This window comes from Lepeophtheirus salmonis, chromosome 1, assembly GCF_016086655.4.
Source record: "Lepeophtheirus salmonis chromosome 1, UVic_Lsal_1.4, whole genome shotgun sequence".
Lineage (NCBI taxonomy): Eukaryota > Metazoa > Arthropoda > Copepoda > Siphonostomatoida > Caligidae > Lepeophtheirus > Lepeophtheirus salmonis.
The window spans coordinates 29,596,447-29,611,001 of record NC_052131.2 but is presented as its reverse complement, the minus strand read 5'-3'; the positions used below and the strand labels follow the sequence as shown (position 1 = coordinate 29,611,001).

The following is a 14,555-nucleotide window of genomic DNA, read 5'->3' as shown; positions in this document are numbered from 1 at the left end:
ACAGGTTTTAAAGCTAATTTGCGTGAGGTATCCATGGCATCTGCGTAGCCTAATTTGAGAGAAACGGTCAAAAAATGAACCATGAATTGCCTATCTTGTCTGAAGAGCAAAGCAGTAACTCACCCAAGGATGTCTGCTCCTACTCCGTTTTCTACAGATCCTCCAAGATTTTGTACATTTCAAATATATATTATAGTTTCCTTATCTTATTAATCTTTGCATGGAAGGAGTCGAATCTGCCTCTTGAGATGGATAATCAAGTTTGAAGTATGTTTCTTAGATTTCTTCAATTTGAATTTGGTTCTATCTCTTGGAGAACATATCTATATAATTTTCGTATTTTCGTCTCATAAAAAATACAATCCCTGACTTTCGCTGTTGTTAGTTAAGTTGTATCTTGATTTACAAACAACGAAGAACAACTGCATCAATGCTCTCAAAGGGGATCTTAGCTTCAAATGGTATGAAAGATGTTTGTCTAACATCTGTTTCTTCGGGTAAAGACTTAGGTATGCTCCGTGGATTCGAACATCTAGATAATTTTAAGTCTTTTTAGAGTATTTAAAGAATGAAAACAAATTTTATTTCTAAGTGTAAGCCATTAATTTTTGATTACTCATTGTACAACATATCATACTAGTAACTCTAAGGGAAGATATTTAGGATATCTCAATGTTACTAGATCTATAATATAGAAATATGAAAGTTATTTTTATGGGTATACGAAGTAAATCAAGTATTCCTGAATTTGAAAATTTCGACTACTTTGTATATTAACTGTTCAAGTGTAATTTGAAATATTGAAGATTCTCATTTCTATAGTAGAATCACATATATTCTATCCTCCAAAACTGTAACTTTAATCAACAGTACTATATGTCTCGCTCTCGCTTTTTACAAGCACTCGCTGGATGGCAAGCCCCAGTTATCACATACATAAGAGAATAATAAGAAAAACGTAAACAATTCTTTTGTTATACATTACACACGACTACTGTATCACTCCTTATATCAAAAATATTGATATGATTTATATAAGCGAGCGATATGTTGCTGCAGAGGTTTGGTTAGTTTGTTGTACAAAAATCTATCTAACAAAAAAAATCAGTTCCTTAAGTGCCCAAGAACGCGCCAATTTGGCACTATATATTGCTTGCGCTCCCTGAAATTTAGACTAACCCCATTCTCCTTTATTTTATTAATACCCCAGCTGAACTGTAGGTAGATACGCTCATTACAACATACTTCTTCCTAAGATCAACGTTATAGTTTATCTGGATTTGGTGGCAAATTGATAAGAAGGCCTACAAAGTCCACCACCTGAATCTTGATACCCTGGAGACCTCCGTTAACCAGCAATGGAGGATCATGAAAAATGACTACGTCCCCAATGTGTACTAGGGATTGCGGAGGCGGTTGGAGGCTGTCATTGAAGCTGATGGTGGGTAGATTCATCATTAATCTGCATTGTTACAGTACAAAATATTATAAGATAAAAAAAATTATGTACAACATCATCTTGATCAATTATGAGTATTTTAATGACCACTTAGAGGAAGGTTTCATTTTATTTTTTTTACACCCGGTATATCTATCATTTATCCTTACATGAAGAATTTTGCAAGGTGTACGAATGCTCTTCTATAAGTATACACTAAAATACTTAATCAAACATTCTGTGAGTTATACAAAATATGACCTGCCAGTATGTAAAGACATGTAATAATAATCATTTGAAGAATGACGTCACGTTTTATTAGATACGTTGTAAGAGGGTGAGGAAGGAAATAAGCTCAAATCTCACTCTTTGTCTAGTAAAGATCCAGACAGGAATTATTCCGATGTCAATCCTCAAAGATGATTTAAAAATAAATAAAAACACAATCTTATTCAGAAGTGTATTTGCAGTGTTGGGTTTTCGTTTGATAATCCTAGACCTGTATAAGACCGTTAGGACTCAAATAAACATTCGGTGTGATCAGTCCCAATGCAAGTACAATCTTGATCGGTTTTTCGAAAAAAATTGGTATGGGTTATTCGTAGATTAAAATTCCATCTACACCAATACTTTCGATGAATTGTTGATGACATCAGTTGCGTTTCCCATTTGTGAGTATCGACCTACAATAACGTAATATGAAGTTAAATATATTGTATAAATCATATTTGTATATTATGAGAACAAGTTTGAGCAAGCAAAATACAACAGACATTATAAGTCACTTTCTTTTGATCTTTCTTACGACGTCAATGGGATCCAAAGCATGAATTAATGTAACGAATAAAATTCAAACATTCAAAATTGCCGTCCATTTAACTATGATTTTAATTTATTTAACAATCAAGTTAATTATTTGCATCTCAAAAATAATATAATGTATTCTCATTATTTTTGATTAAATATTTAAATATATTCACTAAGCCTAAAAATTGAATAAATTTTTAATTTTAGATCTTCTTATTATATCTTAAAGTTACAAGATAGGTAATATCTTTGAACATTTAGTAATTTTCATTTGTTTGATTAATTAATGTTTTATTTATGAACATTATATTTAGGTTCTTCAATTATTCTCCAAAGTTATATTCCTATATTTGCAATCCAAATTACATCATCAGTGGTGGTAGTAAATTTTAAGTGAGAACTGAAAATTGTTTCGGGCAAAACTTGTTATAATTAGATTTTTTACTGTATTCTTTTCAAAAGTTGGATTAATTACCTCTGCCAGAAAAATTGAACACAGGTGACGGTTTGTTTGTCTATTTGTAAGTACGGCTGCTGAAAAAGTTTCATGCCGATTTTTTAAAACTTTTGTTGTAATATTATATATATTAAGAGTAAGAAGCCATTAGACTTTGAGAAGTCCGTGTTCACACATACCGTTAAAAACGCATACTTAATCCAAATAAATGTAATTTTGTAAGAATAGTTAAGGTACATCTTATGGAGCTTCTAGGCAACTGTGAAGGTCATACCAATGGTAAAAAAATCTTCAACATTGTATAGTTTTAACTTGAAACTAAAATTTGGATTCAATCGCTGTAATATTTGCTCAATTGCCCCGTTATGTTAAAATTGCTCATTTTTCTAGACTGGTATGAAATGAATAGAATTTTTTTAATTCCAGTTAGATTACAAAACTTTTTTAGATGATTCTTTGATTATATTTTTCTAGAGAAAATCCACTTGCAAAGGTTTTCTTTAATTAGTCTCTCTTTTTGGAGGTAAAACTATGTAAATGATGTAATCCGGGTTATGATTACATGATTTAGTATCTAAGGGAACCAGAATACGACAACAGCCAATTACTTTGAAGCAAATTGAAAGTTGAATAATCCCCTTTGAATATGACAACAAAGGAAAAATACTTTTTTGTTCGATTACTAAAAAAAAATGGAAAATTTAATTGGAAATACAATTCCGTATACATCAATGAAAAAGCTCTAAATAAAAAACTAGGTTTTTATATTTTCTTTTAACTGGCCAAATGGAACTGCAACGACTAAACATTTTAAACATTAAAGTATTACAATTACTCCATATGACCCAGAAATTGTGTTTTATGTTAATAAACATAATGTTTATTTACTTCTCTAGGAACGACCGAGGCGCAACCTACGTATATCGAGTTAAAGATAATAATTTCTACCAAGATCTTTCTTAATTGACCTAAGTTGTTCCATGCTAGTTTAGGTCATTTTTTAAAACCAAAAACTTACCACTGTGTGGCTAGTGGTGTGCCTCCAGCTGAGAACGAGTAAACGACTTTATTCTTGTAGACACGCAGCTTTGGATACTGGGTATAATAATCCCATTCGTCTGCTTTGGTGCCTAGAGCATTTCCTGGACCTCGGAAATAATGTTATCTATTTTGAGACACTCATTATATGAGGGTGGTGTGACGACCAGCCAATCCAGCTGGGCGAGTCTCAGTTCGAAGTGCCCCCATACTATGTCCTCCCCCACTCTCAACATGGGTACAACGATTTGGCAAAAGTAAAAAAATGTGAAATATTTAGAAGAACAGGTGTTACCTGGCTATTATTAGGTTTATAAAATTCAAAGTATAGACCAAGGGCAAGGAGACTTGTATTTTTTATTGTAGTTCCTGATAAAGTTACTAATTTCAATTTGTGTATTGGGATCGTCTATACCTTTAAAATTATAACCCATTTGATTATCTGTCTCTTCATATTTAGGCCCCAAGGAGCGTTGTAAAGATGGTGTCCATCTTTAAGGATCTTTTACGAGGCTCCAATTGTAAAACACTCAAAGCAGCCGTATAACTGAGAGTAAAGATTGCAAGCTTCTTCAGCTATTTCTTTGGGATCTTCAGTTATTCTCCCTATTCGCATCGTTAGAGATGTCAATTTTTTCGAGTATCGAAGGCTTTCTAAATAGTTGAAAGAATCTTTCCTTCTAATTTTGAGGTCCACCAGGTTTGTTTTATACATTAACCTTAAACCCTTTCTTTAAATTACTAGCAAGCTCTCTAACTTGGAGTAGGAATCTGCAGTTCTGTTGTTCAATGTTTAAATTTGGTCTTGAATGTTTTTCGTTTCTTTTGCCTTTTTTCTTCCTTTATCTGCAAAAATTACTTTCGATAGGTTTTTAATTTTCTTTAAGACATCCCAAGACGTTATTTTTCCTGCGTCCATCTTTGATTTTATATTTTGTATTAATTATGAAAATATAAATACATATTTCCTTTGAGTCCAAGAGTGAGATGTTAAGCTTCCAGAAGGACTTTTTTGACCTTGTTGGACTCTTAAAAAATTTTTAAATGGGATGGGGGTTTGAAATATGTAAAAGCAAAATCCTAAACTGTTCCTGGAGTCTCGTTGCATCCACAGTTATGAAAATATATTCTAGTCTTCCATGTATTTCGTTGCCCGATTTCGTTTTTCCATCATAGGTCTTTTTTGGTGAGCCATTGTCAAACACTAGCTCAGCATCGCTAAGATTAAGGGGGTTGTCTACTTTTTAAGATTTTTAACACTCTTAATATTACAGGATCTTTTATATCCAAGGGCATCTCTGTATGATTCTCTTGTGATATTTAAGTCTCCAGCTAAGATGTATTTGTTACCTTTTGTAGGGGGATTCTTTTCTACGACTTTGAGATACTAACAAGTTGAATCATAATCTAATCTCAAGATATTAATGTCTACAATAATATAATTTCCCTCTGGATCAGAAGCCACGTACTGAGAGTTTAGCAAATAACTTATTCAAAACTATAACACCCCTGAATGGGCGTGAAAAGGCTCTTGAAGCTTCGACATAGAAGCATGCATACGAAGAGGGGAAGGATTGTTTTATGCTCTTAATATCATCATTATTTGTATCCGATTATGTCCAGAAGTGAAATTACTTTTAAATATTTTTTTTTTTGTTGCTCTTTCAGTTGTTGCAATTGAGTTAACGTTATAAGTCAACAGACTAGCCACAATAAATGCTAAGAAACAATACAGTTTTTAAGGTTGTTTGGTTTAATTATCAACACCCAATATGGAGCTTATTCTGGATGGTGTTGAATTTTTTCAAATTTTATTTTTAATTTGCCTGATAAGGTTCATCAAAACGTCTGTCATGGAGTGAGGTTGGTCTGCATCCCTTGAAAAAACCTTAGGTTGTCTTCCTTGATGGATATGGGGAAACTCGGCAACATTGAGATGGCGAATGTATCTTTGCTTCTTCATTAGCCTTTGTAGTTCATTAGCCTTGATGAGGAATCCCCTAAAGTATTAAAGAAATCGTTTGGATTATGCTGACACATTGGAATGGTTTTAGGAGCAATTCTCTCTGTATTAGTCTCTCCGTCGTTATAGTTTTTTGACTTCCGTACAAGATTTTTTGAGTACTTAAGTTATGTGTAACCTATTTCATTTTTTTTGGTTTTGTTTTTGAAAAAACGGGAAAGAGAATGTCTTCTAGATCAGATAATCTTGGTCTTTTGAAAATTCTTGTATTTTGAGAAATATAATGTCCGTACTTTTTCAACTTTTAGAGCCTGTGCATATGTTGTCGTAGATTCATTTGTTTTGCAACCCCCCTTTCAAGTTGATTCAATATATATTTCCTTTATTTTCTTATCGATGCATTTTCCCCCAATACATATATTGGTTGCAGCAATTTGAGCGTTGTTTACTCGCTCTGTCGAGGCAAAATTATGATCATCTGACCACGAACAGGAAGAATATTTGGCAATTTTGTTGGATTGCCCATCATATTGAACTCAACGGTACTAGTCCCGAACTTTTTTTATTTTACTCTCTCTGTGATTTCTGCAATTTTAAAAATCTACTAGTCAGCATGAGTAGTACATATATTTACAGTTGGAAAATGAAAAAGTAGAGTGTAAACTTTCTTGTTATAAATAGTATAATATAAATAGATAATCTTGTTTAATTTAAGGAGAAAAAAGAAATAATAGTAATTTAGAAAAAAAAAAAGATTTGTAATTTGATTTGACTTTTTATAAGTATCATTTTTGTCAATCTAAATATTATGTAAATTATTCTTGAAATTAGAATGAATAAAGTATCAAAGTGTACACTCATGCAAATTTAGCTTTCATTAATATGCAAATTTGAATATATATTAAGGAAAGACAATCTTTGCTATAAATTGTTTAATTGAGTACAGAGGGGGGACCAAAAACTTAGACTAACATAATTAAATAAGCTATATGTAATTTTTACAGAATCAAGAAACGCAAATACAAATCAATATTTTAAACAATAACTCTTCCTTCCTAAGTAATAACAGCCTCGAGACGCCGGTAAACAAATTGCCAGCTATTGAGGATGAAGACCGTGTTTATGTCGTATCACACTATTATGATGGCAGCTTGGAGTGAATTCAAAGTTGAATGAGAGGTGTATCAGACGTTTTTCTTCAAGAAGACTCCAACTTTAAAGTTAAGAATGTTGAAGTCCAGGCTGGAGGATGGCCACATGGAGGGAGATCAGTCATATTTTTGGTGTATAAGTTTCGGTTATTATTCACTATATGGGATTGAAATGGACTTCTTGATACTATACGGAGTCGGTATGGAGATGGCAAACGTATCTGCCGGTTTATCGGCACAAACACCGGCGTGGAGAAAATGGCATTGGATTACGTAATAAAACCTCGTAATAAAAAGTAACAGTGATAAAATATACTAATTAAACATTACTAACCTAAGGGTTTGGGGTTGTTACAAACGTAGTCATAGATTTCAAAAATTATGGGTGGACCCCTATAGTATTCATATCAGCCTGTCTTAAAAGAAACCCTGCATGATTTAATAAGTTATACTTAATTGGTATATATATATCTAGAGTCTTAAAGTGGTAGCATTTTCTCACGCGAGTAGTTTTTTGTATTTGGTAATCTGAACATTGTTTTATTTATATTTGTCAAAGCTGTTATTATGATTCCTCGATTCTTGGAAAGAGAACATGCTGGTATTAATTAATAAACATTACGGGTACTCATAAAGACGAAGAGTGACATTGAAAATTTGTTGAGGATTTATAAGTGCAAGCACTTGGGGGACTGGGAGTAGAAATGAGGATTGATATCGGAGAAATTTCTGGCATATTCTTTCTAGATGTAGGGTATGGTTTATGTTTTATTCCTTGCTCTGCTTGCAAACCAATCTAATAAGACGTGGTGAAAGCTAAGCTCCTCTTCTTCCAAATCATTCTAAATTAATAACTTTGTATAAAGTAAATACGGGGCTGTTTCAAAGACTAACTATAAATTGATTTAACACTTTCTGGAGTGGCTATATAATGCATTTCAAGAAACAAAATTAATTGATTATTAATTTATTTGGAATAAGCTATAACCTTTGTAGATTTTTACGTTAATAAATTTTATTTAAACTATATATATAACTAGTGTAGAACAGAGTTTTGTTACAGTGTATATTTATAGAATGTTAATTATAAAAATTAAAAATTATCCGTCAACATCTAATGTTATTAGATGTAACTATCAATAACATGCCAAAAATTGGAATCATATTTGTTAACAAAGAATTAGTAAGCAGTGCTCAAGGTTCATGAGCGTTCTCATTGATTGAAAAAATGAGGGCGTTTGGATGTGAACTTACAATTATCAATCGTTCTTTCATTCATGAAAATTTCAAGAAAAATGTATTTCTAGGAGACCCTTGATACTATCAGCTGCCTGTTATATGATTTTGGAAGGAAAAAATGAATTCATATAAAATAACATATATATTTTTGATTATTCATTTTTAAAACAATTTAGACAAAATTATGTGAGCATACTCATTTTAGAGGAATAAGTTAACACCACGATGAACTATTAAATAATGAATAAAAAAGAAGAAATGACAAACACAACAACCATTTTTCCTTTTTAAATGTCTAAACTTAGTTGGTTCATTACAAAAATGGCATGCTTATTTATGGCGTAAATTAAAACATGAATATGATTAGTATATTCAAATATCGACGTTTAGATGCAATTGGTTACATTAAAATTAAGCAAATAGACACTGTTGATTGAAAATGCTATATTCATATATTAGACCTGGGACATACCTAAAAATGTGGTTCTTTATTCATTTAAAAAAGAAGGTGTGTGGGTGGGATGATGATCACTTTTTGTTGTTTGCTACTAGGCTGACCTATAATTAGTGACGTTTCCAGTTCAAATCTTTAATGTTCGACATTCAGGAATACCATGCTTTCCAGTTTTTATTTGCAAATATCTTATAAATTTTTACACAGATTAAATATTCTCTTAAGCCCATAACTCAAAAATTCCTAAATATCATTGGGAAACTATGATTGTCGGAAAAAAAGGGATTTAAATCTATTTCCTAAAAAATAAATTATTTCATGACAAATTTATATTCACAAATAGGATAATCCTACAACAGGGGTTTGAAATAAATTATGTTTTATCGTAGATCGTAGCCCCTTGCACTCAATAAATTATAAAAAGCTCCATAACTTAGCCCATTTAATGTCAAATTTTTTGGTCCATGAAAGAAAATGGCTAAATTAGAAGTTTATATAACAAAAAACAAAAAAAATCTTTAGTTTGCCTAACAAAGAATCTGCAGCGGTAAAATATATTATCAAGGGACGGCATAATTGAGGGACTGTTCTTGAAACAAAGAAAAATTTATGTTTAAAATTTTACATATTGCTTCTTGTGAAAGTCATGAAACTCCATCACTGTCCCTAACTGAATCTGAGGTCCGACTCACTTGTCTTATATTTAACAGCCGTGTCATACAATAACGCTCAAACTCTCAGATCGTAAGTGTTCATATTGAGGAAAATGATATGGTTTGAAATACTCAATTACAAACCATTTTTATTAAATATATTTATTATGTATAAGATTAATTATTCAAATGTTTCTTCTTTCCTTGCAGCATTCTCATGTTTGGAATCCCTGCTTGGAACGGTTACACAAAAACCATTTTTGCATTTTACTGTGCCGAAATATTTCCATATATCACTCCCTTTATCTACCCTGTGGGACTCATTGCTCAGACAGGGAGTGTGTATCTGACACTCACCGTTACTATGGAGCGCTACATCGCCGTTTGTTTACCCCTCAAGGCCAGGAGCCTCTGTACCTATGGAAGGGCCAAGGTGTGTGTTGTGACAACAGTTCTTTTTGCTGCAATTTATAATATACCTAGGTAAGTAAATTAACAGCTTGAGGCATAAAATAATTTGAGGTTAAGCTTCCTAATTTGTGAATACCATGTTATAGAATGATTGGGTATTGTAAAAAAGAAGCTATATAAAATCAAAGATAGACAGTTTTTTATTAATCATAACGATATCTCGATTGATGTTTGTCTCCATAAAATGTAAATCAAATCAATATTGCTACTAGACCAGAACATGTTCATTCTTTTTTTTTCCTTTTTTGGACCAGTTCCAACCCTCTTTTAGTGTACGACCTTTTTATAACATGGTTGGTAAACCGTGTAGTATTTTTAAATGATCTATTTTGGACCCCTAAGTATCAATAAAAATGCTAAAAATACTTGTCTTAATATTTTTCATCGCGAAAAATTACATTCTTATTTTTAAATAATCATAGCAACATGAATTTGCGCTTTAACAAGATAAAATTTGTTATTCTTAAAGTAAAAACATTGTTTATTTTATGAATTAGGTTGCATGTATTCTATACAACAATAAGTTCAGTATAATATATCTGTAGATACCTTTGTTCGCCTCGCGCTAAAAAATCAGGAATTCCGGAAGTCAGAAGGAAAAAAGCAAGGAACGAATTTTTAGTAAAACAGTTGAATAAATTCACCAAACTTCGATTAACAATAGCTAAATATACCAATAAATACTAAGCAAGACATTATAAGGATAAATAAATAACTGCATATAATCAGATTTAATGCTTTATAAGCATTCTGAAAAGTATTACTGATCAAATGTAGACTTTAAGGAATGGGAAGTATTTTTATAAATATTGGGTGTAAAAAATCCCAGTTATCTTATGAAAGGTTTCAAAGGATACTTTAGCAATATAAAACTGAATTTGCCCTTAGTAATTGTTACAAATGATTGTGTAAATATCATTGAAGAAGTTGATTATTTTTTTACCAAGATATTTTCTACTTGTGAAGAGAAAATAGTATTATATTTAGTAGACTGTTGAATATATATCACGTCGTTATCCATATTGTATCACACAACCTTTCTTCCAAAAAGAAACAAAAAAAAGAATCAAAGTCGGTTGGTAGAAAACCAATTAATTCTTCACCACAAATGGAATTATTATTAATTAACTCTATGAATCAATGTTTAGAACATTGATTAGAAGAACAAAAGTAGCAATACCCACAGCTGATAAAAAAATACAGTGTAAATTTTACGGTGGCCCCACCCAAAGAAAGAAATTTTTGCTTTTTCAATTTTTCTCCAAAAAATGTAATATTTGAAAAAAAATTTGCGAACATACGTGGATTTTTGAAATTTTTCGAAAATAGATATGGACTTTTGAAAAAAAATTCCGAAATTTAACATTACATCCCCCCCATTTTTTTTTTTTTTCTGGGGGGGTGGTGGTGGTGGGGGTTGTTATATGTAGAAAATATAAGGAAATAAACACAAATCTCACTCCGTAATTATATATTTATAATACTGCGGACGGAGTGAGATTTGTGTTTATTTCCTTCTTCTCAAAACTGTTCAGGGCTGATCCAACAAAATTTAAGTATCTGTTCTATTTCCAAAATTGTCAGGGTGACCAAGTTTATTTTTTGTTTTATTTATACCGGCAGGACATAGATTATGCGACACTGTGTATTTAATTTTTCAACATCTAAGTATTTTGGTTGGAGTTTTTAAAATTGGAAAATTGAAGAAAAATAGAAGAATTTCTGTGTTATTTTCTCCAGAATAAAGCTGGTTCAAATTAACCAATTTGGAGAAACCGCACTAATTTAAAATTTCAGCATTACATCAGATCTGTTAATAATGTAAGATCTCTAGCATAATTATCTATTGAGTTTTTGCATCCTTGGTCGTATACTTGACACAAAGGCACACAATAATGGATCTCAAGGTCATTGTGGCCAATTGTGAGCACTTTTTCGAGAGATAACTCGGTATGGAAACTTTTCCCATAAAATAACGATGGTTCTGTTGCTTGTGTTGCACGTAGTACCATCTTGTTGAAGGTAAACGTTGTCCAGATCGTTACTATTCAATTCCGGCCATAAAAAATCATTAGTCATTTCTCAATAGCGAAATCCATTCAACTTAACTGTTGCTCCACCCTCCCTGATCCTGTGATTTAAAATCTTGCAATTTCTTCCTTTGGGGCCACGTGAAAGATAAGGTCTACACCAAGAATCCAGCGTTGATTCAAGACTTCAAAGATGGAATTGGTGAAGCTATTGAGGGCATACAACAGCCACTTTGCGATTTGGTGAGGAAAAATTTCCTAAAGAGGATACGATCCTGTGGCTGATATTGTTTTTTATTATTAATGGCCTTTCTTTTTATTTCAATTCAAATAAACATTTGATCATTTATCTCAAAAAATGCAATTTTTCTTTGAATATTAAAATAACACCTTTCATTGAAAAACCCTTTATTTATTTATTTTCATTTAGTTTTGTTAGCTAAATCTAATTAACAAACTTTTTTAAACATACATAAATTTCAGGATTACCAAGATATTGAGGTATAAACTTAGTTTAGATTTGAAATCCCCACATTGTATATTTATACATGTATTGACTATCTTAATATTAAGCCTATGACACTAATAAGGACACATTTCTACAGATCACGATGTCACTAAAAAAATATATAAATTAATCGTAAATCTCCCTTATATAATAAGTTTGAACAAATTTAAATAAAAGTATGACACTGATAAACACTAAAAAATCCCTCAAATCAGGATATTCAAATCAAACTAAAGTAAAAGGATCTAGAAATGAGCTTTGATACGATTATGAAATTGAATTTTCCGCCATGCAAGTTTTACCCACGGCAAATTTTTGAAGCGTGTACTTTCCTAGATCCATTTCAAAGATGTCCTTAGGGTTGGGACAAGATTCTTGAGGGCATTATCGAGAAAAAATTCAGTAGGTTGCACACTTTTATCAAGGGAGTTATTACTGGAGGGAGCGGTCATCTAAAATAACGAAATTGTTAATAATAAATTACTTTGCCTAATTGTCAATATATTTTTTCATTTATGAAGTTTATTTTTTAGTTTTTTTATTTAGAAAGCTCATCCATTTGGATACATTTATATCATTATGTGTATACATCTTACGCACCCTGTACACTACATATAATCAATCTCAGATAAAATATTGGTTATACCATTATTTTTTATTATTCCCTTTCTAGAAAAAAAATATTCAATTTTTGAATATGATTTCCCCAAAAAGAAATATACAACTCCAGTCAAATAATACTTATGCATCTTTTACTGACATATTTATAGGCTGGAAAATCTAGGGAAATAAAAGTTTTTTATCGATTATTGAAATATTTTGTAATTTACATACACAGCAAAACTACTATAAGAAAGTCGTTCAAATAATATTTGTAAGAAATAATCATATAAAAAGTAAAATGTCACTTATGCATATTAAAAAGTTACTAAGAATAAAATATAATTATATTTACCAGAGAAGTTTATTTTAATTGGTTTTTCCACTCTAAATGTAATCAACATAGTAAAATAGGCAATTTGTATAAAGTTTGAGAGGAGAATAGCTGTCATTAAATTTCATAAATTAACTGCAAAGTGAAGGAAATGAACACAAGTGCCACTCAGTTTCAAGCAAGGAGATGGACCAGAATTACTCCCTTTTAGATCCTACTTTCTAGTTTGAGTCCAAAAAAGACTTATGTTTATAAATCTCCGTCATTTTTAGGCAAAACCCATGTGGCCACACTTTATACCGACTGGTCCATTAAAATCGGAACACTCTGAATTTTAAATTTCAGCAAGATATAATTCATTAATTAACAATAAAATTTCAACAAAATTTATACAATAAAAAAATGTGTGTCTGAGCTTTCTCAATCATTAATGTAGCCTCCCTAATGTATCCGCAATGATGGCTTCTAGACCGCGGAACGGCTGTAACTCGCTGCATACGTAGTCCTCTTTAATGTAGCCCCAGTGTTGGCTAAAGTGGCTTTGAGGGTGTTACCTCGACATGCACTCGAAAGGTGTAGTTAAAGAGGGTTGGCATCAGGACTGTAGGGGTGCCAAAATTGTGAAGAAAGAGTTATAAAGACCTTAAAAGACTCATTCAAAAGAGTTTTGCAACGAAGAGATGGTTTCTTTAATAGATGATATCAAAAGTGGACTCTCCACCCTCACAACGCTTTTTCTAACCCCTTTTTGATAGTCTTGAGTGGAACTCCCAGATCTCTTGCATGGGCCCTCATAGACTTGAGGGGATTGGCCTGGGCTATTTTCCTATTCTCCACCAGGTCCAGTTTGGCCTTTTTGACAGAGCCCTTCTTCTGCTCAAATATTTCAGAGTTGCTAACGGCGTAGACGGTGGTTCTGGAGACACCCAAATGCATGGAGTGCGCGAATGGAAATTCATCGATTACGTTCCACTGTATTTTCTCGACTTATACGTAAGCTAGAAAGCTCAAGATTATTTTTTTTTTGTAATTGTTTATGCTGTAATATATCGAAATAAAAATTAATTTCAATCGCTCAACCTCCATTAATTATAGAATTAGTATGTGCTCAGATTTCAATAAACCACCCAGTGATCAAATGTATAGTTAAAAAAAATATAATTAGACAAGCATAAGACTATTTACAGTTGCAACTTGAACAGGTTTTTTTATTAATCAAAGGCTTTTATCCTTATTCTTAAAGTTCTGGAGTAGGAAACATCTTATTCTGAATTGCGTGAGCTTAAGGATAATTGAGTGTTCCACTGAGGTTTTGTTGGTGAGTTATCAGGGCAAGTCGGACTAACTAAGAGTAGAATAGAAGATTGATATTGGAGTAATTCCTGTCTAAATCATGCTCTGCTAGGATTAAC

The 14,555-nt window shown here is 31.8% G+C and overlaps 1 protein-coding gene across 2 annotated transcripts in view; it reads left to right on the top strand.

Moving 5' to 3' along the window:
- The window catches only part of LOC121127151 (FMRFamide receptor), a 176,322-nt gene that overhangs the window by 102,693 nt on the left and 59,074 nt on the right, over positions 1-14,555 (top strand). For both annotated transcript variants that reach the window (XM_071890686.1, XM_040722505.2), the window contains exon 3: positions 9,411-9,683. In XM_071890686.1, coding sequence (XP_071746787.1) covers positions 9,411-9,683 — 273 coding nt within the window. The remainder of the gene's footprint in view (positions 1-9,410; positions 9,684-14,555) is intronic.